A 26,148-nucleotide genomic window follows, 5' to 3' on the forward strand; every position below is an offset into this window, starting at 1 on the left:
TCGAAAACATAATGTTAAATTTCACTGCTATGCGGACGACACACAGCTGTACATTTCAATGAAACATGGTGAAGCCCCAAAATTGCCCTCGCTAGAAGCCTGTGTTTCAGACATAAAGAAGTGGATGGCTGCAAACTTTCTACTTTTAAACTCGGACAAAACAGAGATGCTTGTTCTAGGTCCCAAGAAACAAAGAGATCATCTGTTGAATCTGACAATTAATCTGGATGGTTGTACAGTCGTCTCAAATACAACTGTGAAGGACCTCGGCGTTACTCTGGACCCTGATCTCTCTTTTGAAGAACATATCAAGACTGTTTCAAGGACAGCTTTTTTCCATCTACATAACATTGCAAAAATCAGAAACTTTCTGTCCAAAAATGACGCAGAAAAATGAATCCATGCTTTTGTTACTTCTAGGCTGGACTACTGCAATGCTCTACTTTCCGGCTACCCGGATAAAGCACTAAATAAACTTCAGTTAGTGCTAAATACGGCTGCTAGAATCCTGACTAGAACCAAACAATTTGATCATATTACTCCAGTGCTAGCCTCCCTACACTGGCTTCCTGTTAAGGCAAGGGCTGATTTCAAGGTTTTACTGCTAACCTACAAAGCATTACATGGGCTTGCTCCTACCTATCTTTCCGATTTGGTCCTGCCGTACATACCTACACGTACGCTACGGTCACAAGACGCAGGCCTCCTAATTGTCCCTAGAATTTCTAAGCAAACGGCTGGAGGTAGGGCTTTCTCCTATAGAGCTCCATTTTTATGGAATGGTCTGCCTACCCATGTGAGAGACGCAGACTCAGTCTCAACCTTTAAGTCTTTACTGAAGACTTATCTCTTCAGTAGGTCCTATGATTAAGTATAGTCTGGCCCAGGAGTGTGAAGGTGAACGGAAAGGCTGGAGCAACGAACCGCCCTTGCTGTCTCTGCCTTGCCGGTTCCCCTCTCTCCACTGGGATTCTCTGCCTCTAACCCTATTACAGGGGCTGAGTCACTGGCTTACTGGTGTTCTTCCATGCCGTCCATGGGAGGGGTTCGTCACTTGAGTGGGCTGAGTCACTGATGTGGTCTTCCTGTCTGGGTTGGCGCCCCCCCCCCTTGGGTTGTGCCGTGGCGGAGATCTTTGTGGGCTATACTCGGCCTTGTCTTAGGACGGTAAGTTGGTGGTTGGAGACATCCCTCTAGTGGTGTGGGGGCTGTGCTTTGGCAAAGTGGGTGGGGTTATATCCTGCCTGTTTGGCCCTGTCCGGGGGTTTCATCGGATGGGGCCACAGTGTCTCCTGATCCCTCCTGTCTCAGCCTCCAGTATTTATGCTGCAGTAGTTTATGTGTCGGGGGGCTAGGGTCAGTCTGTTACATCTGGAGTATTTCTCTTGTCTTATCCGGTGTCCTGTGTGAAGTTAAATATGCTCTCTCTAATTCTCTCTTTCTCTCTTTCTTTCTTTCTCTCGGAAGACCTGAGCCCTAGGACCATGCCTCAGGACTACCTGGCATGATGACTCCTTGCTGTCCCCAGTCTACCTGGCCGTGCTGCTGCTCCAGTTTCAACTGTTCTGCCTGCGGCTATGGAACCCTGACCTGTTCACCGGATGTGCTTGTTGCACCCTCGACAACTACTATGATTATTATTATTTGACCATGCTGGTCATTTATGAACATTTTAACATCTTGACCATGTTCTGTTATAATATCCACCCGGCACAGCCAGAAGAGGACTGGCCACCCCTCATAGCCTGGTTCCTCTCTAGGTTTCTTCCTAGGTTTTTGGCCTTTCTAGGGAGTTTTTCCTAGGGAGTTTTTCCTAGCCACCGTGCTTCTTTCACATGCATTGCTTGCTGTTTGGGGTTTTAGGCTGGGTTTCTGTACAGCACTTTGAGATATCAGCTGATGTACGAAGGGCTATATAAATACATTTGATTTGATTTGATTTGATATTAAGCATCTCCAATCCAAAGTTAAATCTAGAATTGGCTTCCTATTTCGCAACAAAGCCTCCTTCACTCACGTTGCCAAACATACCCTCGTAAAACTGACTATCCTACCGATCCTCGACTTCAGCAATGTCATTTACAAAATAGCCTCCAACACTCTACTCAGCAAACTGGATGCAGTGCCATCCGTTTTGTCACCAAAGCCCCTTATACCACCCAATACTGCGACCTGTATGCTCTCATCGGCTGGCCCTCGCTACATATTCGTCGCCAAACCCACTGGCTCCAGATCATCTATAAGTCTATGCTAGGTAAAGCTCCGCCTTAGTTCAGCTCACTGGTCACCATAGCAACACCCACCCATAGCACGTGCTCCAGCAGGTATATCTCACTGGTCATCCCCAAAGCCAACACCTACTTTGGCCGCCTTTCCTTCCATTTTTCTGCTGCCAATGACTGGAACGAATTGCAAAATTCGCTGAAGTTGGAGACATATATCTCCCTCACTAACTTTAAGCATCAGCTATCTGAGCAGCTTACCGATAGCTGCAGCTGTACACAGCCCATCTGTAAATAGCCCATCCAAGTACCTACCTCATCCCCATATTGTTTTTATTTATTTTTTTGCACACCAGTATTTCTACTTGCACATCATAATCTGCACATCTATCACTCCAGTGTTAATTTGCTAAATTGTAATTACTTCACTATTATGGCCTATTTATTGCCTTGCCTCCTTACTCCATTTGCACACACTGTATATAGATTTTTCTATTGTGTTATTGACTGTACTTTTGTTTATCCCACATGTAACTCTGTGTTGTTGTTTTTTGTCGCACTGCTTTATCTTGGCCTGGTCGCAGTTGTAAATGAGAACTTGTTCTCAACTGGCCTACCTGTGTCACGGAGGCTCTCCACACTGCTAAAGCTAACTCTCTCTCCTCTGCTCTCATCCTTCTAGACCTATCTGCTGCCTTTGATACCGTGAACCATCAGATCCTCCTCTCCACCCTCTCCGAGTTGGGCATCTCCGGCGCGGCCCACGCTTGGATTGCGTCCTACCTGACAGGTCGCTCCTACCAGGTGGCGTGGCGAGAATCTGTCTCCGCACCACGTGCTCTCACCACTGGTGTCCCCCAGGGCTCTGTTCTAGGCCCTCTCCTATTCTCGCTATACACCAAGTCACTTGGCTCTGTCATATCCTCACATGGTCTCTCCTATCATTGCTATGCAGACGACACACAATTAATCTTCTCCTTTCCCCCTTCTGATAACCAGGTGGCGAATCGCATCTCTGCATGTCTGGCAGACATATCAGTGTGGATGACGGATCACCACCTCAAGCTGAACCTCGGCAAGACGGAGCTGCTCTTCCTCCCGGGGAAGGACTGCCCGTTCCATGATCTCGCCATCACGGTTGACAACTCCATTGTGTCCTCCTCCCAGAGTGCTAAGAACCTTGGCGTGACCCTGGACAACACCCTGTCGTTCTCCACTAACATCAAGGCGGTGACCCGATCCTGTAGGTTCATGCTCTACAACATTCGCAGAGTACGACCCTGCCTCACACAGGAAGCGGCACAGGTCCTAATCCAGGCACTTGTCATCTCCCGTCTGGATTACTGCAACTCGCTGTTGGCTGGGCTCCCTGCCTGTGCCATTAAACCCCTACAACTCATCCAGAACGCCGCAGCCCGTCTGGTGTTCAACCTTCCCAAGTTCTCTCACGTCACCCCGCTCCTCCGCTCTCTCCACTGGCTTCCAGTTGAAGCTCGCATCCGCTACAAGACCATGGTGCTTGCCTACGGAGCTGTGAGGGGAACGGCACCTCCGTACCTTCAGGCTCTGATCAGGCCCTACACCCAAACAAGGGCACTGCGTTCATCCACCTCTGGCCTGCTCGCCTCCCTACCTCTGAGGAAGCACAGTTCCCGCTCAGCCCAGTCAAAACTGTTTGCTGCTCTGGCACCCCAATGGTGGAACAAGCTCCCTCACGACGCCAGGACAGCGGAGTCAATCACCACCTTCTGGAGACACCTGAAACCCCACCTCTTTAAGGAATACCTAGGATAGGATAAAGTAATCCTTCTACCCCCCCCCCCCCCCTTAAAAGATTTAGATGCACTATTGTAAAGTGGTTGTTCATAAGGTGAATGCACCAATTTGTAAGTCGCTCTGGATAAGAGCGTCTGCTAAATGACTTAAATGTAAATGTAAATGTACCTGGTTAAATAAAGGTGAAAAAAGTAAATAATAATAATTCAATTGATTGGACATGATTTGAAAGGGCACCCATCTGTCTATATAAGGTCCCACAGTTGACAGTGCATGTCAGAGCTAAAACCAAGCCGTGATGTCAAAGGAATGGTCCGTAGAGCTCCGAGACAGAATTGTGTCGAGGGGGAAGGGTACCAAAACATTTCTGCAGCATTGAAGGTCCCCAAGAAGACAGTGTCCTCCATCATTCTTAAATGGAAAAAGTTTGGAACCACCAAGACTCTTCCTAGAGCTGGCCGCCTGGCTAAACTGAGCAATCGGGGGAGAAGGACCTTGAACCCCAAGGTCACTCTGACAGACCTCCAGAGTTCCTCTGTGGAGATGGGAGAACCTTCCAGAAGGAAAACCATCTCTGCAGCACTCCACCAATCAGGCCTTTATTGTAGAGTGGCCAGATGGAAGTCACTGTGCCACTAGAGATCCTGGTTCGAGTCCAGGCTCTGTCGCAGCCGGCCGCGACCAGGAGACCCATGGGGTGGTGCACAATTGGCCCAGCGTCGTCCAGATTAAACGGGCATTGTGTCAAGAAGCAGTGTGACTTGGTTGGGTTGTGTTTCGGAGGACGCATGGCTCTCGGCCTTCGCCTCTCCTGAGTCCGTACAGGAGTTGCAGCGATGAGACAAGACTGTAACTACCAATTGGATACAACAAAATTGGGGAGAAAAAGGGTAAAAAAAATAAGACTAAATAATAATGAAAGAATATCCTGATCAAAATAAATATCCTATAAATCACATTGGCTATGCATGGCCTGTCTGCAATGTACTTGAAATGTATCAACTACCAAATTGGGTCAGGCTTGAGCTAGCAAACTAGCAACATTGTATAAAATATTCTGGGTACTCAGAGTTTCCTGTAGCAGTGAGCTCGGGACAGACACAGCTGTAGGCTATTTGATCAAGGGATACGAGGTCCTCAGGTAGGCCTGTTTTATGATGTTTCCACTGGATCAGAGCATTACATTTTTCCCTTTCATGCTGAGTGGTTATCAAAAGGGAGAGAGCTGGAAAGATTTTAAAATACATTGAGGAACTATTGTCATTCTCAATGGATGTAAAAACAGACGTTATTTGCTTGCTGTTTGAGGTGAAGAAAGCATTCCTTTGAGAAGCTCCACAGCTCATTAGTGGTGGTGCGTTAAGCCAATCAGAAATACTATCAGATCCCCAAACGGGCACATTCATATGCCTACATTTGCGCGCGGGCCAGGCAGCTTATAGACCTACTTGTATGCGTATTCAGGTGTGTGTCCTTACTCAACATTGACAGGAGCACTCTAAACAAAAGACAATTACTAAATTGACAAAACTTGTAAATGGAATGAAATAAACCAAAACTTGTTTCTGCGCTCTGCAAACAACGTGTCCACTCCGACAATGAGAACAGTAAACGACTGGAATAATAATATATTGAATGCATTAACAGAAATGACTGGAACCAAACAAACATTGTAGATGAGAAATGATAGGAATGAATGTTAAATATACTGCTGGTGATTATATGTAATGGGGACTTGATAGACTAACAGTCCAACACAAACAATTCCCGCAATGGAGATATGAAACAATGAATGTGCACAAATTGCCGGGAGAGAACGCATTCTGGAGAGAGACGTGCATTGTGCCTTTTAGCCACACTGCCCTTCTTCTTGGACTGTGCCATCCCCGCGGCCTCCGTATTAGTTCACTGAGATGGGCGCGAATCAGACACGTCTCGTGTGCCATAAAAAGACATATATTTGCTACTGCTCGATTAAATAAAATCTTGGTCGACCAAAAAATCTCGACTAATTGGCGTCAGCCCTACCATGGGTAGTCAAAAATTGTACCTGCTAGATATACACTGAGACATAGTCTGACCAGGTAAATCCTGGCCAACGCTATGATCCCTTATTGATGTCACTTGTTGATGTCACCATCAGTGTAGATGAAGGGGAGGAGACGGGTTTTTTAAGGATTTTTAAGCCTTGACACAATTGAGACATGGATTGTGTATGTGTGCCATTCAGAGGGTGAATGGGCAAGACAAAAGATTTGTGCCTTTGAATGGGGTATGGTAGTAGGTGCCAGCCGCACCGGTTTGTGTCAAGAACTGCTGGGTTTTTCACGCTCAACAGTTTCCTGTGTGTATCAAGAATGGTCCACCAACCAAACGACATCCAGCCAACTTGACACAACTGTGGGAAGCATTGGAGTCAACATGGGCCAGCATCCCTGTGGAACGTTTTCAACACCTTGTAGAGTCCATGCACCCGACGAATAGAGGGGGGGTGCAACTCAATAGTAGTATGGTGTTCTTAATGTTTTGTACACTCAGCGTATATATCCATATTGCTCATAGCCCATGCTTTCAGATTAACAGGAAGAACCAAGGTATAAAGGCTATGGGGTCAGTTCAGAATGTAGGCCATTAGCGTCAACTATAACCTTTAACCTTAGTGACTGGGTTACGCACCTGGAAGTGGGGCTCCTGGAGGATTCGGGAGAGTTCCGCTGCGCTGTCATCACGGACGCTGAGAGCGGTGATGTCACCCAAGATGTCTGTGACCAGCTCTATATTGTTGTCCTGCACCGCCTCCAGCCTCAAGTCCTCCAATCGCTCGTGGGCCTGCAGGGGGTCAGAGGTGAAAGGTTATGGGTCACATACTGTACAGACATGGGAGGAAGTTGTACAATGGTAGATAGCCATTGTTGTGTGTGGTTGCGTTCCCATGCCATTGTGTGAACTTGTGTTATACTGCCTTTTGTGGCACTGGTGTCAGTAAGTTGAGTTGTTGAGTGAGGGTTCTGTGGTTGTATTGTGATGAGGAAGTCAAACTCATCTCTCGATCATTTTTGCTCTCTCCCCCCTCTCTCTTTGTCTGTCAGTGGAGTGACAAACACTCTCCCACTTGCCCAGAATGACCATTATGGCAGCAAGCCAATGCTGACTAATTCAGGGAAGGAGATTACCCCAGTGGTATCAGTCTGTGAAGGCACTGGGAGAGCTGCTGGGACTTATCCTCCTGACATCATCGTCTAGCAGTGACTAACAGACCTCACCAAGGGCTGAATATGAATATGTCAAATCAGTGCACGTATATGGGTTAGAATGAGCTTGTGTGTGTGTGTGTGTGTGTGTGTGTGTGTGTGTGTGTGTGTGTGTGTGTGTGTGTGTGTGTGTGTGTGTGTGTGTGTGTGTGTGTGTGTGTGTGTGTCATTGGGACCATCAGGGTACCTGAGGGGGGTGGGGGGGGGCTGTTATGTATTAGTACACTTATAGATTACTACCTTAACGAGGAGCACGCTGCTGCCTGCTAGCCTGTCTCAGTGTGGGAGTCATTCTCAGTGTGGGAGTCAGTCTCAGTGTGGGAGTCATTCTCAGTGTGGGAGTCATTCTCAGTGTGGGAGTCAGTCTCAGTGTGGGAGTCAGTCTCAGTGTGGGAGTCAGTCTCTGTGTGGGAGTCAGTCTCTGTGTGGGAGTCATTCTCAGTGTGGGAGTCATTCTCAGTGTGGGAGTCAGTCTCAGTGTGGGAGTCATTCTCTGTGTGGGAGTCATTCTCTGTGTGGGAGTCATTCTCTGTGTGGGAGTCATTCTCAGTGTGGGAGTCAGTCTCAGTGTGGGAGTCAGTCTCAGTGTGGGAGTCAGTCTCAGTGTGTGAGTCAGTCTCTGTGTGTGAGTCAGTCTCAGTGCGTGAGTCAGTCTCAGTGTGGGAGTCAGTCTCAGTGTGGGAGTCAGTCTCTGTGTGGGAGTCAGTCTCAGTGTGTGAGTCAGTCTCAGTGTGGGAGTCAGTCTCAGTGTGTGAGTCAGCCTCAGTGTGTGAGTCAGCCTCTGTGTGTGAGTCAGTCTCTGTGTGGGAGTCAGTCTCAGTGTGGGAGTCAGTCTCAGTGTGGGAGTCATTCTCAGTGTGGGAGTCATTCTCTGTGTGGGAGTCATTCTCAGTGTGGGAGTCATTCTCAGTGTGGGAGTCAGTCTCTGTGTGGGAGTCATTCTCAGTGTGGGAGTCATTCTCAGTGTGGGAGTCATTCTCAGTGTGGGAGTCATTCTCTGTGTGGGAGTCATTCTCTGTGTGGGAGTCATTCTCAGTGTGGGAGTCATTCTCAGTGTGTGAGTCAGTCTCTGTGTGTGAGTCAGTCTCTGTGTGTGAGTCAGTCTCAGTGTGGGAGTCAGTCTCAGTGTGGGAGTCAGTCTCAGTGTGTGAGTCAGTCTCAGTGTGGGAGTCAGTCTCAGTGTGGGAGTCAGTCTCTGTGTGGGAGTCAGTCTCAGTGTGTGAGTCAGTCTCAGTGTGGGAGTCAGTCTCTGTGTGGGAGTCAGTCTCAGTGTGTGAGTCAGTCTCAGTGTGGGAGTCAGCCTCAGTGTGGGAGTCAGCCTCAGTGTGGGAGTCAGCCTCAGTGTGGGAGTCAGGCTCAGTGTGGGAGTCAGTCTCAGTGTATAAGTCAGTCTCTGTGTGGGAGTCATTCTCAGTGTGGGAGTCATTCTCAGTGTGTGAGTCAGTCTCTGTGTGTGAGTCAGTCTCTGTGTGTGAGTCAGTCTCAGTGTGTGAGTCAGTCTCAGTGTGGGAGTCAGTCTCAGTGTGTGAGTCAGTCTCAGTGTGGGAGTCAGTCTCAGTGTGGGAGTCAGTCTCTGTGTGGGAGTCAGTCTCAGTGTGTGAGTCAGTCTCAGTGTGGGAGTCAGTCTCTGTGTGGGAGTCAGTCTCAGTGTGTGAGTCAGTCTCAGTGTGGGAGTCAGCCTCAGTGTGGGAGTCAGCCTCAGTGTGGGAGTCAGCCTCAGTGTGGGAGTCAGGCTCAGTGTGGGAGTCAGTCTCAGTGTATAAGTCAGTCTCAGTGTGGGAGTCAGTCTCAGTGTGTGAGTCAGTCTCAGTGTGTGAGTCAGTCTCAGTGTGGGAGTCTGTCTCAGTGTGGGAGTCAGTCTCAGTGTGTGAGTCAGTCTCAGTGTGGGAGTCAGTCTCAGTGTGGGAGTCAGTCTCAGTGTGTGAGTCAGGCTCAGTGTGGGAGTCAGTCTCAGTGTATGAGTCAGTCTCAGTGTGTGAGTCAGTCTCAGTGTGGGAGTCAGTCTCTGTGTGTGAGTCAGTCTCTGTGTGGGAGTCAGTCTCAGTGTGGGAGTCAGTCTCAGTGTGTGAGTCAGTCTCAGTGTGGGAGTCAGTCTCAGTGTGTGAGTCAGTCTCAGTGTGGGAGTCAGTGTCAGTGTGGGAGTCAGTCTCAGTGTGGGAGTCAGTCTCAGTGTGTGTGAGTCAGTCTCAGTGTGGGAGTCAGTCTCAGTGTGGGAGTGAGTCTCAGTGTGTTCTCCCCTATGTGTATCTGCTACCTTGGAGAGTGACCGTACAATGGGACTCTCCATGATGCCTCTGAGGAAGATGAGGTCGATGTCTTTGGCCCCCGTGGAGGTGGGCAGCTCCCCCAGGTTATCCAACACCTGCTGCATCGCTGTGGGGGGAGAGGAGAGGGGAGAGAGAGCGGGGAGAGGGAGAGAGTGGTGGAGAGAGGAAGGGAAAGAGAGAGGTCTTAGTTACAGTAGATATAGAAAAAAGAGATAAAGAAGGGAGAGAGAGAGGTGTTAGTTACAGTAGATATGGAAAAAAGAGATAAAGAAGGGAGAGAGAGAGGTGTTAGTTACAGTAGATATGGAAAACAGAGATAAAGAAGGGAGAGAGAGAGGTGTTAGTTACAGTAGATATGGAAAACAGAGTGTAAGAAGGGAGAGAGAGAGGTGTTAGTTACAGTAGATATGGAAAACAGAGATAAAGAAGGGAGAGAGAGAGGTGTTAGTTACTGTAGATATAGAAAACAGAGATAAAGAAGGGAGAGAGAGAGGTGTTAGTTACTGTAGATATAGAAAACAGAGATAAAGAAGGGAGAGAGAGAGGTGTTAGTTACAGTAGATATAGAAAACAGAGATAAAGAAGGGAGAGAGAGAGGTGTTAGTTACAGTAGATATGGAAAACAGAGATAAAGAAGGGAGAGAGAGAGGTGTTAGTTACAGTAGATATGGAAAACAGAGTGTAAGAAGGGAGAGAGAGAGGTGTTAGTTACAGTAGATATGGAAAACAGAGATAAAGAAGGGAGAGAGAGAGGTGTTAGTTACTGTAGATATGGAATACAGAGATAAAGAAGGGAGAGAGAGAGGTGTTAGTTACAGTAGATATAGAAAACAGAGATAAAGAAGGGAGAGAGAGAGGTGTTAGTTACAGTAGATATGGAAAACAGAGATAAAGAAGGGAGAGAGAGAGGTGTTAGTTACAGTAGATGTAGAAAACAGAGATAAAGAAGGGAGAGAGAGAGGTGTTAGTTACAGTAGATATGGAAAACAGAGATAAAGAAGGGAGAGAGAGAGGTGTTAGTTACTGTAGATATGGAAAACAGAGATAAAGAAGGGAGAGAGAGAGGTGTTAGTTACTGTAGATATAGAAAACAGAGATAAAGAAGGGAGAGAGAGAGGTGTTAGTTACAGTAGATATGGAAAACAGAGATAAAGAAGGGAGAGAGAGAGGTGTTAGTTACAGTAGATATGGAAAACAGAGTGTAAGAAGGGAGAGAGAGAGGTGTTAGTTACAGTAGATATGGAAAACAGAGATAAAGAAGGGAGAGAGAGAGGTGTTAGTTACTGTAGATATGGAAAACAGAGATAAAGAAGGGAGAGAGAGAGGTGTTAGTTACTGTAGATATGGAAAACAGAGATAAAGAAGGGAGAGAGAGAGGTGTTAGTTACTGTAGATATAGAAAACAGAGATAAAGAAGGGAGAGAGAGAGGTGTTAGTTACTGTAGATATGGAATACAGAGATAAAGAAGGGAGAGAGAGAGGTGTTAGTTACTGTAGATATGGAAAACAGAGATAAAGAAGGGAGAGAGAGGTCTTAGTTACAGTAGATATGGAATACAGAGATAAAGGGAGAGAGGAAGTCACACTGTAGATATGGAATACAGAGATAAAGGGAGGAAGTCACACTGTAGATATGGAATACAGAGATAAAGGGAGAGAGGAAGTCACACTGTAGATATGGAATACAGAGATAAAGGGAGGAAGTCACACTGTAGATATGGAATACAGAGATAAAGGGAGAGAGGAAGTCACACTGTAGATATGGAATACAGAGATAAAGAAGGGAAAGAGAGAGGTGTTTGTTACAGTAGATATGGAAAACAGAGATAAAGAAGGGAGAGAGAGAGGTGTTGGTTACAGTAGATATAGAAAACAGAGATAAAGAAGGGAGAGAGAGAGGTGTTAGTTACTGTAGATATGGAAAACAGAGATAAAGAAGGGAGAGAGAGAGGTCTTAGTTACAGTAGATATGGAAAACAGAGATAAAGAAGGGAAAGAGAGAGGTGTTAGTTACAGTAGATATGGAAAACAGAGATAAAGAAGGGAGAGAGAGAGGTGTTAGTTACAGTAGATATAGAAAACAGAGATAAAGAAGGGAGAGAGAGAGGTGTTAGTTACAGTAGATATAGAAAACAGAGATAAAGAAGGGAGAGAGAGAGGTGTTAGTTACTGTAGATATGGAAAACAGAGATAAAGAAGGGAGAGAGAGAGGTGTTAGTTACTGTAGATATGGAAAACAGAGATAAAGAAGGGAGAGAGAGAGGTCTTAGTTACAGTAGATATGGAAAACAGAGATAAAGAAGGGAGAGAGAGAGGTGTTAGTTACAGTAGATATGGAAAACAGAGATAAAGAAGGGAGAGAGAGAGGTGTTAGTTACAGTAGATATAGAAAACAGAGATAAAGAAGGGAGAGAGAGAGGTGTTAGTTACAGTAGATATGGAAAACAGAGATAAAGAAGGGAGAGAGAGAGGTGTTAGTTACAGTAGATATAGAAAACAGAGATAAAGGGAGAGAGGAAGTCACACTGTAGATATGGAATATAGAGATAAAGAAGGGAGAGAGAGAGGTGTTAGTTACAGTAGATATGGAAAACAGAGATAAAGAAGGGAGAGAGAGAGGTGTTAGTTACTGTAGATATGGAAAACAGAGATAAAGAAGGGAGAGAGAGGTGTTAGTTACTGTAGATATAGAAAACAGAGATAAAGAAGGGAGAGAGAGAGGTGTTAGTTACTGTAGATATGGAAAACAGAGATAAAGAAGGGAGAGAGAGAGGTGTTAGTTACTGTAGATATGGAAAACAGAGATAAAGAAGGGAGAGAGAGAGGTGTTAGTTACTGTAGATATGGAAAACAGAGATAAAGAAGGGAGAGAGAGAGGTGTTAGTTACTGTAGATATGGAAAACAGAGATAAAGAAGGGAGAGAGAGAGGTGTTAGTTACTGTAGATATGGAAAACAGAGATAAAGAAGGGAGAGAGAGAGGTGTTAGTTACTGTAGATATGGAAAACAGAGATAAAGAAGGGAGAGAGAGGTGTTAGTTACTGTAGATATAGAAAACAGAGATAAAGAAGGGAGAGAGAGAGGTGTTAGTTACTGTAGATATGGAAAACAGAGATAAAGAAGGGAGAGAGAGAGGTGTTAGTTACAGTAGATATGGAAAACAGAGATAAAGAAGGGAGAGAGAGAGGTGTTAGTTACAGTAGATATGGAAAACAGAGATAAAGAAGGGAGAGAGAGGTGTTAGTTACTGTAGATATGGAAAACAGAGATAAAGAAGGGAGAGAGAGAGGTGTTAGTTACAGTAGATATGGAAAACAGAGATAAAGAAGGGAGAGAGAGAGGTGTTAGTTACTGTAGATATGGAAAACAGAGATAAAGAAGGGAGAGAGAGAGGTGTTAGTTACAGTAGATATAGAAAACAGAGATAAAGAAGGGAGAGAGAGAGGTGTTAGTTACTGTAGATATGGAAAACAGAGATAAAGAAGGGAGAGAGAGAGGTGTTAGTTACAGTAGATATGGAAAACAGAGATAAAGAAGGGAGAGAGAGAGGTGTTAGTTACTGTAGATATGGAATACAGAGATAAAGGGAGAGAGGAAGTCACACTGTAGATATGGAATACAGAGATAAAGAAGGGAGAGAGAGAGGTGTTAGTTACTGTAGATATGGAAAACAGAGATAAAGAAGGGAGAGAGAGAGGTGTTAGTTACTGTAGATATAGAAAACAGAGATAAAGAAGGGAGAGAGAGAGGTGTTAGTTACAGTAGATATGGAAAACAGAGATAAAGAAGGGAGAGAGAGAGGTGTTAGTTACAGTAGATATGGAAAACAGAGATAAAGAAGGGAGAGAGAGAGGTGTTAGTTACAGTAGATATGGAAAACAGAGATAAAGAAGGGAGAGAGAGAGGTGTTAGTTACTGTAGATATGGAAAACAGAGATAAAGGGAGTGTCACGCCCTGACCATAGAAAGCCCTTGATTCTCTATGTTGTTGAGGTCAGAGCGTGACTAGGGGGGTGTTCTAGTCATTCTATTTCTATGTTGGTGAATTGTATGGTTCCCAATTAGAGGCAGCTGGTAATCGTTGCCTCTAATTGGGGATCATATTTAGGAAGCCCTTTCTCCCACCTGCTTTGTGGGATATTGTTTCAGTTAGTGCCTATGTGCGCGCTGTACTTCACGTTCGTTGGATGTTTTGTTGTTTTTTGTTGTTTCACTGTGAATTAAAATGATGTGGAACTCAACTCACGCTGCGCCTTGGTCCGCTCTGTACGACGATCGTGACAGGGAGTGAGGAAGTCACACTGTAGATCAGCTGACGAATGACTGCCAGCCCCGCCTCCCTTTTGTAGGCCAGCTTATACGTTTCCCCATAATTCTACCCGTCTTTCTCTCCTTCTACCCGTCTCTCTCTCCTTCTACCCGTCTCTCTCTCCTTCTACCCGTCTCTCTCTCCTTCTACCCGTCTTTCTCTCCTTCTACCCGTCTCCCTCTCCTTCTACCCGTCTTTCTCTCCTTCTACCCGTCTCTCTGTCCTTCTACCCGTCTCCCTCTCCTTCTACCCGTCTCTCTCTCCTTCTACCCGTCTTTCTCTCCTTCTACCCGTCTCCCTCTCCTTCTACCCGTCTTTCTCTCCTTCTACCCGTCTCTCTGTCCTTCTACCCGTCTCCCTCTCCTTCTACCCGTCTTTCTCTCCTTCTACCCGTCTCCCTCTCCTTCTACCCGTCTCTCTCTCCTTCTACCCGTCTCGCTCTCCTTCTACCCGTCTCGCTCTCCTTCTACCCGTCTCGCTCTCCTTCTACCCGTCATCTCTCTCCTTCTACCCGTCTCTCTCTCCTTCTACCCGTCTCTCTCTCCTTCTACCCGTCTCTCTCTCCTTCTACCCGTCTCTCTCTCTTTCTACCCGTCTCTCTCTCCTTCTACCCGTCTCTCTCTCTTTCTACCCGTCTCTCTCTCCTTCTACCCGTCTCTCTCTCCTTCTACCCGTCTCGCTCTCCTTCTACCCGTCTCGCTCTCTCTCTACCCGTCCCGCTCTCCGTCTACCCGTCTCCCTCTCCTTCTACCCGTCTCTCTCTCCGTCTACCCGTATCCCTCTCCTTCTACCCGTCTCTCTCTCCTTCTACCCGTCTCCCTCTCCTTCTACCCGTCTCCCTCTCCTTCTACCCGTCTCTCCCTCCTACCTGCCTCTCTCTCCTTCTACCTGTCTCTCTCTCCTTCTACCCGTCTCCCTCTCCTTCTACCCGTCTCTCCCTCCTACCCGCCTCTCTCTCCTTCTACCTGTCTCTCTCTCCTTCTAACCGTCTCTCTCCTTCTACCCGTCTCTTTCCATCTACCCGTCTCTCTCTCCTTCTACCTGTCTCTCCCTCGTTTCCCTTGCTACTCTTGCGCTACGGTCTTGGCTATAGTATAATACAATAAGATAAGTATAATAATATATTAATATCTTGGCTAGTGACTAGCCTAGTGGTTAGAGTGTTGGGCCAGTAACCAGCAGGTAGCCTAGTGGTTAGAGTGTTGGGCCAGTAACCGAGAGGTTGCTAGATCAAATCCCCGAGCTGACAAGGTAAAAATCTGTCATTCTGCCCCTGAACAAGGCAGTTAACCCACTGTTCCCCAGTAGACCATCATTGTAAATAAGAATTTGTTCTTAACTGACTTGCCTGGTTAAATTTAAAAATATAGATATAAAGGGATCTCTTCCTTAATATCATATGCATTCATGTGGATGCTAGAAATGTCTTTCACTTAGACCCCAAGTCTAAAAATGGCAACTAATTTAAACCATGATCTGTAGAGGTATTTTTAGTACTTGTGTGTGTGTGTGTGCGTGCACCCACCCACACACACACACAAACATCCACACCCACACACAAACATCCACAACCACACAGGTAACTGCCAAAATAAAGGAAACAGTTGAGTAAATGAGGAATACAAATTATACTGATAGCAGGTGCTTCCACACCGGTGTGGTTCCTGAGTTAATTAAGCAATTAACATCCCATCATGCTTAGGGTCATGTATAAAAATTCCCAGTTGCCCATTATTTTGGCTACCATGACTAGAAGAAGCGATCTCAGGGGCTTTGAAAGAGAGGTCTCAAAGGAGCATAGGGGGTTTAAAGAGTCTGTGTGTGTCTCAGTCACCAGATCTCAACCCAATTGAACACTAATGGGAGATTCTGGAGCGATGCTTGAGGCAGCATTTTCCATCAACAAAACACCAAATTATGGAATTTCTCTTGGAAGAATGGTGTCGCATCCCTCCAATAGAGTTCAAGACACTTGTAGAATCTACGCCAAGGTACATTGAAGTTGTGCTGGCTCGTGGTGGCCCAACACCCTATTAAGACATTTTATGTTGGTGTTTCCTTTATTTTGCCAGTTACGTATAACTTTTCATTAGATCATACATATGAAAAAGATATGCAGTCATTCACAGACACTGGGGTGAGAAAGGGTCATAATGTGTTCAGGCGGAGGTGCCAAGGTCAGAAACAGCTGACTAAGAAAATGACAATACTACAGTTTTGCCTAGAAACCACACCCACAAAAACATGCTTCATGTATTGATGTTACAGGCCTTGTGTGAGTCATGGAATGTTAATAAGGGGACAACTGAAAACATCTTTGGAGTAGACTTTTCACCATGGTTTTATGATAACAGAACGCCCATAAAAACAACTCCAAATCATATCCACACATGTACAGCACACAGACCCATACCGAGTAAAAACACTAAACAGAAGTGTATAAAAACACACTCATACTCTATATCTCTAACTCCATATCCATCTATATCTCTAACTCACATTTTAGTCATTTAGCAGACACTCTTATCCAGAGCGACTTACAGTAGTGAATTTCGTTTCATACATTTTTTCCCCCCGTACTGGGACCCCATGGGAATCGAACCCACAACCCTGGCGTTGCAAACACCATGCTCTACCAAGTGAGCCACACGGGATCTCAACTTCCTCTCTAACTCTCTCCCTCTAACTCTATCAATTCAATTCAAGCGGCTTTATTGGCATGGTAAACATATGTTAACATTGCCAAAGCAAGTGAGGTAGATAATATACAAAAGGGAAATAAACAATAAAAATGAACAGTAAATAGTCACAGAAGTTCCAAAATAATAAAGATATTACGAATGTAATATTATGTATATATACAGTGTTGTAACGATGTGCAAATGATTAAAGTACAAAAGGGAAAATAAATAAACATAAATATGGGTTGTATTTACAATGGTGTATGTTCTTCACTGGTTGCCCTTTTCTTGTGGCAACAGGTCACACATCTTGCTGCTGTGGTGGCACACTGTGGTATTTCACCCAATGGATATGGGAGTTTATCAAAATCATGTCTGTTTTTGAATTCTTTGTGGATCTGTGTAATCTGAGGGAAATATATGTCTCTAATATGGTCATACGTTGGGCAGGAAGTCAGAAAGTGCAGCTCAGTTTCCACCTCATTTTGTGGGCAGTGTGCACATAGCCTGTCTTGTCTTGAGAGCCAGGTCTGCCTACGGCGGCCTTTCTCAATAGCAAGGCTATGTTCACTGAGTCTGTACATAGTCAAAGCTTTCCTTAAGTTTAGGTCAATCACAGTGGTGAGGTATTCTGCCACTGTGTACTCTCTGTTTAGGGCCAAATAGCATTCTAGTTTGCTCTGTTTATTTGTTACTTCTTTCCAATGTGTCAAGTAATTATCTTTTTGTTTTCTCGTGATTTGGTTGGGTCTAATTGTGTTGCTGTCCTGGGGCTGTGTTTGTGAACAGAGCCCCAGGACCAGCGTGCTTAGGGGACTCTTCTCCAGGTTCATCTCTCTGTAGTTGATGGCTTTGTTATGGAAGGTTTGGGGATCGCTTCCTTTTAGGTGGTTGTAGAATTTAACGGCTCTTTTCTGGATTTTGATAATTAGCGGGTATCGGCCTAATTTTGCTCTGCATGCATTATTTGGTGTTCTACGTTGTACACGGAGGATATTTTTGCAGAATTCTGCATGCAGAGTCTCAACTTGGTGTTTGTCCCATTTTGTGAATTCTTGGTTGGTGAGCGGACCCAGACCTCACAACCATAAAGGGCAATGGGTTCTATAACTGATTCAAGTATTTTTAGCCAGATCCTAATTGGTATGTTGAATTTTATGTTCCTTTTGATGGCATAGAATGCCCTTCTTGCCTTGTCTCTCAGATCGTTCACAGCTTTGTGGAAGTTACCTGTGGTGCTGATGTTTAGGCCAAGGTATGAATAGTTTTTTGTGTGCTCTAAGGCAACGGGGTCTAGATGGAATTTGTATTAGTGGTCCTGGCGACTGGACCTTTTTGGAACAGTATTATTTTGTTCTTACTGAGATTTACTGTCAGGGCCCAGGTCTGACAGAATCTGTGCAGAAGATCTAGGTGCTGCTGTAGGCCCTCCTTGGTTGGTGACAGAAGAACCAGATCATCAGCAAACAGTAGACATTTGACTTCAGATTCTAGTAGGGTGAGGCCAGGTACTGCAGACCATATCTAACTCTCTCTCTAACTCTACCTCATAGTCTACCTCATAGTCTAACTCATAGTCTAACTCATACTCTACCTCATAGTGTAACTCATAGTCTAACTCATAGTCTAACTCATAGTCTAACTCATACTCTACCTCACAGTCTACCTCATAGTCTAACTCATAGTCTAACTCATACTCTACCTCATAGTCTAACTCATACTCTACCTCATAGTCTAACTCATAGTCTAACTCATACTCTACCTCATAGTCTAACTCATAGTCTAACTCATAGTCTAACTCATAGTCTACCTCATAGTCTACCTCATAGTCTACCTCATAGTCTACCTCATAGTGTAACTCATAGTCTACCTCATAGTGTAACTCATAGTGTAACTCAGTCTAACTCATAGTCTAACTCATAGTCTAACTCATAGTTTAACTCATACTCTACCTCACAGTCTACCTCATAGTCTACCTCATACTCTACCTCATAGTCTAACTTATACTCTACCTCACAGTCTAACTCATACTCTACCTCATAGTCTAACTCATACTCTACCTCATAGTGTAACTCATACTCTACCTCATAGTCTAACTCATAGTCTAACTCATAGTCTATCTCATAGTCTATCTCATAGTCTATCTCATAGTCTATCTCATAGTCTACCTCATAGTCTAACTCATAGTCTAATTCATAGTCTAACTCATAGTCTAACTTATACTCTACCTCATAGTCTAACTCATAGTCTAAATCATAGTCTAACTCATAGTGTACCTCATAGTCTAACTCATAGTCTAACTCATAGTCTAACTCATAGTCTAACTCATAGTCTAAGTCATACTCTTCCTCATAGTGTAACTCATAGTGTAACTCATAGTCTAACTCATAGTGTAACTCATAGTCTAACTCATACTCTACCTCATAGTCTAACTCATACTCTACCTCATAGTCTAACTCATAGTCTAACTCATACTCTACCTCATAGTCTAACTCATAGTCTAACTCATAGTCTAACTCATAGTCTAACTCATATTCTAACTCATAGTTTAACTCATACTCTACCTCATAGTGTAACTCATAGTCTAACTCATAGTGTAACTCATAGTCTAACTCATAGTCTAACTCATAGTGTAACTCATAGTGTAACTCATACTCTGCCTCATAGTGTAACTCATAGTCTAACTCAGTGTACCTCATAGTCTAACTCATAGTCTAAATCATAGTCTAACTCATAGTGTAACTCATAGTGTACCTCATAGTCTAACTCATAGTCTAAATCATAGTCTAACTCATAGTCTAAATCATAGTCTAACTCATAGTCTACCTCATAGTCTAACTCATAGCGTAACTCATAGCGTAACTCATAGCGTAACTCATAGTCTAACTCATAGCGTAACTCATAGCGTAACTCATAGTGTAACTCATTGTCTAACTCATTGTCTAACTCATAGTCTACCTCATAGTCTACCTCATAGTCTAACTCATAGTCTAACTCATAGTCTACCTCATAGTCTACCTCATAGTCTACCTCATAGTCTAACTCATAGTCTACCTCATAGTCGAACTCATAGTCTACCAACAAAACACACAGTTCCAAACCAGACCATCAATTACACCCACCCACACCCACACCCACAAAAACAACCATTTAACCATCCCCTTGATTACAGTTAACCCACACACACACACAGAGACATAATCCCCTTTCAAGCTCTCCTATAGACACAAACACACACAAATTATACTGTCCATGACTCCAATACAAAGACCACACACGTAAGCACGCACACACGCAGGCACAAAGACAGACAGACGGTCAGACAGACATACAGACAGACAGACAGACAGACAGACAGACAGACAGGCAGGCAGGCAGGCAGGCAGGCAGACAGATGTACAGACATACAGACAGGCAGACAGACATACAGACAGACAGATGTACAGACAGACAGACAGGCAGACGTACAGCATGCAGATCCTGGGCCACCAAAAGCTATCACATGTAGCTACCCACATTCCCCACATAAAAGTGTGACTCCACACACACATGCAAGTTTGCCCTAAAGGAACACATAACTGTTGGGATGTGTGTGTGTGTGTGTGTGTGTTGGGGTGTGTGTTGGGGTGTGTGTGTGTGTGTGTGTGTCTGTGTTGTTATGTGTTGTTATGTGTGTGTGTGTGAGTCTGTGTTGTTATGTGTTGTTATGTGTGTGTGTGTGTGTGTGTGTGTGTGTGTGTGTGTGTGTGTGTGTGTGTGTGGTGTGTGTTGGGGTGTGTCTCCAGGGCAGCGTGACTGAACAAGAAGAACCTACGTTTCTCTGTCATATGTCACGAAGACATTTAGACCAAGGTTTGTGTGCTTTGGATCTACTTATAGGATCTACTTACAGTTGAAGTCTGAAGTTTACATACACTTAAGTTGGAGTCACTAAAACTCGTTTTTCAACCACTCCACAAATTTCTTGTTAACAAACTATAGTTTTGGCAAGTCGGTTAGGACATCTACTTTGTGCATGACACAAGTAATTTTTCCAACAATTGTTTACACCATGGGACCACGCAGCCGTCATACCGCTCAGGAAGGAGACGCGTTCTGTCTCCTAGTGATGAACGTACTTTGGTGCGAAAAGTGCAAATCAATCCCAGAACAACAGCAAAGGACCTTGTGAAGATGCTGGAGGAAACAGGTACAAAAGTATCTATATACACAGTAAAAAGAGTCCAATATCGACATAACTTGAAAGGCCGCTCAGCAAGGAAGAAGCTACTGCTCCAAAACCGGCAAAAAAAAGCCAGACTACAGTTTGCAACTGCACATGGGGACAAAGATCGTACTTTTTGGAGACATGTCCTCTGGTCTGATGAAACAAAAATAGAACTGTTTGGCCATAATGACCATTGTTATGTTTGGAGGAAAAAGGGAGAGGCTTGCAAGCCAAAGAACACCATCCCAACCGTGAAGCACGGGGGTGGCAGCATCATGTTGTGGAGGTGCTTGGCTGCAGGAGGGACTGGTGCACTTCACAAAATAGATGACATCATGAGGAGGAAAATGATGTGGATATATTGAAGCAACATCTCAAGACATCAGTCAGGAAGTTAAAGCTTGGTCGCAAATGGGTCTTCCAAATAGACAATGACCCCAAGCATACTTCCAAAGTTGTGGCAAAATGGCTTAAGGACAACAAAGTCAAGGTATTGGAGTGGCCATCACAAAGCCCTGACCTCAATCCTATATAAGATCTGTGGGCAGAACTGAAAAAGCGTGTGCGAGCAAGGAGGCCTACAAACCTGACTCAGTTACACAAGCTCTGTCAGGAGGAATGAGCCAACATTTTCGTTCAAATATTTTGTATTGAATACGCACAAGAATGGTGTATAGGTATAAAAGACAAGTATACAATTCTTATCTAAACATAAAAGAGCAGACAGAAACAACAAGACCCAGAGTTCTAGGTACAAAACAAATATTACAAAACAAGACATACAGAACAAGGACAGGTAGAAAAAAAGAGGGTAGATGTCACCCCCATCTTATTCCTCCCTATTCCCCTGCCAACTCCTTGGGTGGTGGGGCAAGCACATGCTGCCCAAAGGTAGATTCAAATATTACAATTGAGAGTGCGTTAAAATGTACAAATTCACAGCGCCGACTGGTCCAAGTAAGAGAGGAAAGGCTGCCAGATTTGATCAAATGTTGATAATTTATTGTTCAGAATATATCTAATTCTTTCTAAGTGAACAGTGTTTGCCAATTCGCTGAGCCATAATTTGGTAGAGGGAGCTTCCGTCCTTTTCCAAAACAACAAGATAATTATTTTTGCCGAAATGAGACTAAAAGATGAGTTGTTTTTGTGGGTTGGTTAATCCGTTTAGTGAATCAGACACTCCCAGGATTATCAGAAGCGGGTCTGGGTCAATTGAAGTCTCCAGAACTTCAGAGAGGACCCCAAAAATTCCACACCAATACCCATACAAGTTAGAGCATAGGGCAAAGCAGTGGAGTAGTGTACCCTGCTCAGCCTGACATTTATCACACATAGGGGATGTACCAGGAAATATCCTATGCAGTTTGGTTGTGGAATAGTGTAATCTGTGTAATACCTTGAATTGTATGAGACGATGTCTGGAGTTAATGGAGCAGGTGTGGATATACTCCAAGCTGTCCTCCCAGTCTGCCACAGAAATGTCAGTCCCTAGCTCTTCCTCCCATTTTGCCTTAATGGCATCTGTAGAAGGTATGCTAACAGATTGAAAAGCGTCATATAGACGAGATATCAGTTTGTCTGAGGTGGGGCATATTTTTATGCATCCGTCAAACATGGAAGGTTTAGCATTCCCAAATGTCGGAAGGTATTTTCTAACATAGTCTCTAATTTGTAGGTATCTGAAAAAGTTACTTCTAGGAAGATTATAAATTTCCCTCAGCAACTCAAAGGAGGCAAAGGTCCCTTCTATATATAGATCCCCTATGGTATTTATCCCTAGCTCTCCCCATCACTCAAAGGTGTTATCAAGGTTAGAGGGGGCAAAGGAGGGATTCCTCGAAACAGGGAGCATGAATGATATTGGTCAAAGATCAAAGTGGACTTTGATTTCTTCCAGATTCGGACTGTGCTATGTATAATAGGATTGTTATGATAAAGTGACATCTCCAGATTGACAGGCGACAAAATCCCACGCCAATAGAGAATCCTCACGCTCCATACTAAGCCAGCTGGATGACGGAAGTGCGTCATCTAGCAAAAACGTAACAGCGCGGAGGTTAGCGGCCCAGTAGTAAAATATAACATGTGGGAGAGACAATCCTCCTTCCATCTTGTATTTACAGAGGTGTTTTTTACCTATCCTGTGTGTTTTATAATCCCAGATGAAAGGATTGATAATAGAGTCCAGTTGTTTATGAAAGGATTTAGGTATGAATATTGGGATGTTCTGGTATAGGTAGAGCAGTTGTGGGAGGAAGACCATTTTAATGGCATTAATTCTTCCGAGCAGAGAAATTGGGAGAATTCTCCAAAATCGTATGTTTGCCTTGAGTTTTTGCATCAGAGAGGGGAAATTCTCTTTAAATAGTGAGGAGTATTGTTTGGTAACTACAATTCCTAGGTAGGTCAATTTTTCTGAGGATAACTTAACTGGAAGATGTTCTAGCCAGGAGGTGTTTTGCAACCTTATGGGCATTAATTCGCTCTTCTTACAATTTATTCTGTATCCCGAGAAGGTAGCAAACAAATTAATCACATCAAGAATAGCTGGGATACTAGCTTGGGGTTCTGTTACATAGAGGATAATGTCATCTGCGTATAGGGAAATCTTATTTAGAGTATCTTTAGTATTATAGCCGTGTATTGCTGCATGAGATCTGATCGCCTGAGCGAGAGGTTCAATAATTAGAGCAAACAGCATACGCGACAGCGCACAACCCTGCCTTGTCCCTGTATAAAGGTTAAATCGGGGCGACAATGATTGGTTAGTGAGTATTCTCGCACAGGGGTTCCTATATAAAAGCTGGATCCAATTTATGAACCCATCTTCAATATTACATTTCTGTAGGACCTTGAATAGATAGGACCACTCAACTTGGTCAAAGGCTTTTTCGACGTCAAGAGATATAACAGCAAGGTCCACGTTAGGTAACCTCTGAGCATACATAATGTTGAAGAGGCGCCTGAGATTGAAGAATAAGTTTCTGTTAGGGATAAAGCCGGTCTGGTCCGAATGGATCAATTTGCCAATTAAAGTGCTAAGCCTGTTAGCCAGAGTTTTTGCTCAAATCTTTTGGTCTGTATTAAGGAGAGATATTAGTCTATATGACCCTACCTCTTCCGGATCTTTACCCTTCTTATGTATAACTGTAATGAACGCCTCATCCAAAGTAGGTGGGAGAGATCCATCCTCATTGGCCTGAACCAACATTTTGTGCAAGTAGGGAGAGAGCATGTTGTTGAATGTTTTATAGAATTCACCAGGGTATACATCTGGGCCCGGGGTCTTGCCACTCTTTAGAGATTTAATTGTTTCTCGAATTTCTCCAAGAGATATTTCCTTATTCAGGAAGTTAGAATCTTCCTGGTTCAGGGCAGGGAGATTACAGTCCTCCAAAAGGTTTTGCATAATTAAGGGGTTAGGATCCGCTTTAGATGTATATAGAGCCTCATAAAACTGACGGAATCTGTCATTGATGTCTTTGGGGGAAGAGAGTAATTCCCCAGATGCAGATTTAACTTTGTGAATCATTCGGTCACTCACATTCTTTCGAAGTTGTCTGGCGAGTAATTTGTGTGGTTTGTCACCAAACTCAAAATATTTTTGCTTGGCATTGTCACGTCCTGACCATAGTAAGTTGTTATTTTCTATGGTAGAGTAGGTCAAGGCGTGACAGGGGGTGTTTGTCTGTTTTTGTATTTCTATGTTCAGTTTCTAGTTTTGTATTTCTATGTTGGTGTTGTTTGGGTTGATCTCCAATTGGAGGCAGCTGATCCTCGTTACCTCTAATTGGAGGTCATATTTATGTTGATGTTTGTCCCACCTGTGTTTGTGGGTGATTATATTTTGAGTGGTGTGTTTTCTCTCTGCGTCGCGGTTTGTTGTTTTTTGTTAGTTCAAGTTTTTAATGTATTGCATTACGTTTCACGAATAAAATAAGATGTGGAACTACAAACACGCTGCATTTTGGTCCGATCCTTCAGACAGCCGTGACAGGCATAGAGAAAAGATTTAGCAATTTTAGCTGAGAGAATCTGATTATATTCCAATTTTAAAGAGGTCATTTTTGTATGTTTCTCCATAGATGGATGGCTAGCATTCTCCCTATCCAGTAAGTGAATTTGTCCCTCCAATTCTACCAATTTTCCTCTGTTTTGCCTACTCCTGGCAGCCTGAAAGGAGATGATACAGCCTCTCAAATAAGCCTTCAGTGTTTCCCACAATAATGCTGGGCAAGTCTCTGTGTTGTCGTTGGTATCAAAGAAAAATGTAATTTGGTCTTTAAGATGTTCACAGAATTCTGGTACGGAAAGGAAATCCCTTTCTACATAAAACCACTATTGCGGATAAAGAGGGTCGTTATGTGATCGTAATAGGAGAGATCTTCTGTAACTCTACTAAATATCTATGGGCGAAACATTGATTACCCCTCTTTTTTCAAATGAGTCCTTGCCCTGATTCCAGATATCTCCCATACTAACCTGGTCATTGGAGTGGACCTTAACTGTGTACTAGACCAATATTTGGATAGATCCTCTACCCGGCGTACCCCTACCTCCTATTCAAGTGAATTCTTGAATACCTACATAAAAAATTCTAACTTATTTGATATATGGAGGATCTCTAACCCTATGGGTAGGGAATACACCTTTTACTCTCATGTTCACAATGTTTATACCCGAATTGACTACTTTTTGGTTGATGCGAAATTGCTCCCCCATGCCCGTAATGTGAGGTATCATGATATTATAATCTCTCACCACAGTCCACTCACCTTCTCCCTGAGATTGGTTGATGCTAAACTACTCCCCTATACCTGTAATGTGAGATATCATGATATTATAATCTCTGACCACAGTCCACTCACCTTCTCCCTGAGATTGGGTGACATCGTACCAAACGAGAGGGTCTGGAGGTTGAATCCTCAGCTATATACATATATATATATATATATATATATACATACACACATACATACACATATACATACACACATACATACACATATAGACATACATATACACACACACACATATATATATATATATATATATATATATATATATATATATATATATATATATATATATATATATATATATATCATGCTCCTAATCTCAGCTCGTTACCTCTATAAAAGACACCTGGGAGCCAGAAATCTTTCTGGTTGAGAGGGGGTCAAATACTTATTTCCCTCATTAAAATGCAAATCAATTTATAACATTTTTGACATGAGTTTTTCTGGATTTTTTGTTGTTATTCTGTCTCTCACTGTTCAAATAAACCTACTATTAAAATTATAGACTGATCATTTCTTTGTAAGTGGGCAAACGTACAAAATCAGCAGGGGATCAAATACTTTTTTCCCCCACTGTATATATAATAATAATAATAAAGTACAAATAATAATTATATGTACACACACCTACAC

General features: G+C 43.8%; 1 protein-coding gene across 4 annotated transcripts in view; it reads right to left on the reverse strand.

The window, feature by feature from the left end:
- Positions 1 to 26,148, reverse strand: part of LOC106588853 (protein PALS2-like) — a 57,918-nt gene that overhangs the window by 17,530 nt on the left and 14,240 nt on the right. Inside the window, exons 1-3 of one of the 4 annotated variants that reach the window (XM_014178331.3) lie at positions 13,763 to 14,883; positions 9,504 to 9,622; positions 6,675 to 6,827 (exon numbers count right to left, since the gene is read on the reverse strand). In XM_014178331.3, coding sequence (XP_014033806.2) covers positions 6,675 to 6,827; positions 9,504 to 9,620 — 270 coding nt within the window. In that variant the 5' untranslated portion in view covers positions 9,621 to 9,622; positions 13,763 to 14,883. Of the gene's footprint in view, positions 1 to 6,674; positions 6,828 to 9,503; positions 9,758 to 13,762; positions 14,884 to 26,148 lie in introns of those variants that run through there. The other 3 variants (XM_082970204.1, XM_082970203.1, XM_014178332.3) reach the window with 3 other exon arrangements.

The sequence above is a fragment of the Salmo salar genome, chromosome 27 (assembly GCF_965601325.2).
Source record: "Salmo salar chromosome 27, fSalSal1, whole genome shotgun sequence".
In the NCBI taxonomy this organism is placed as follows: domain Eukaryota; kingdom Metazoa; phylum Chordata; class Actinopteri; order Salmoniformes; family Salmonidae; genus Salmo; species Salmo salar.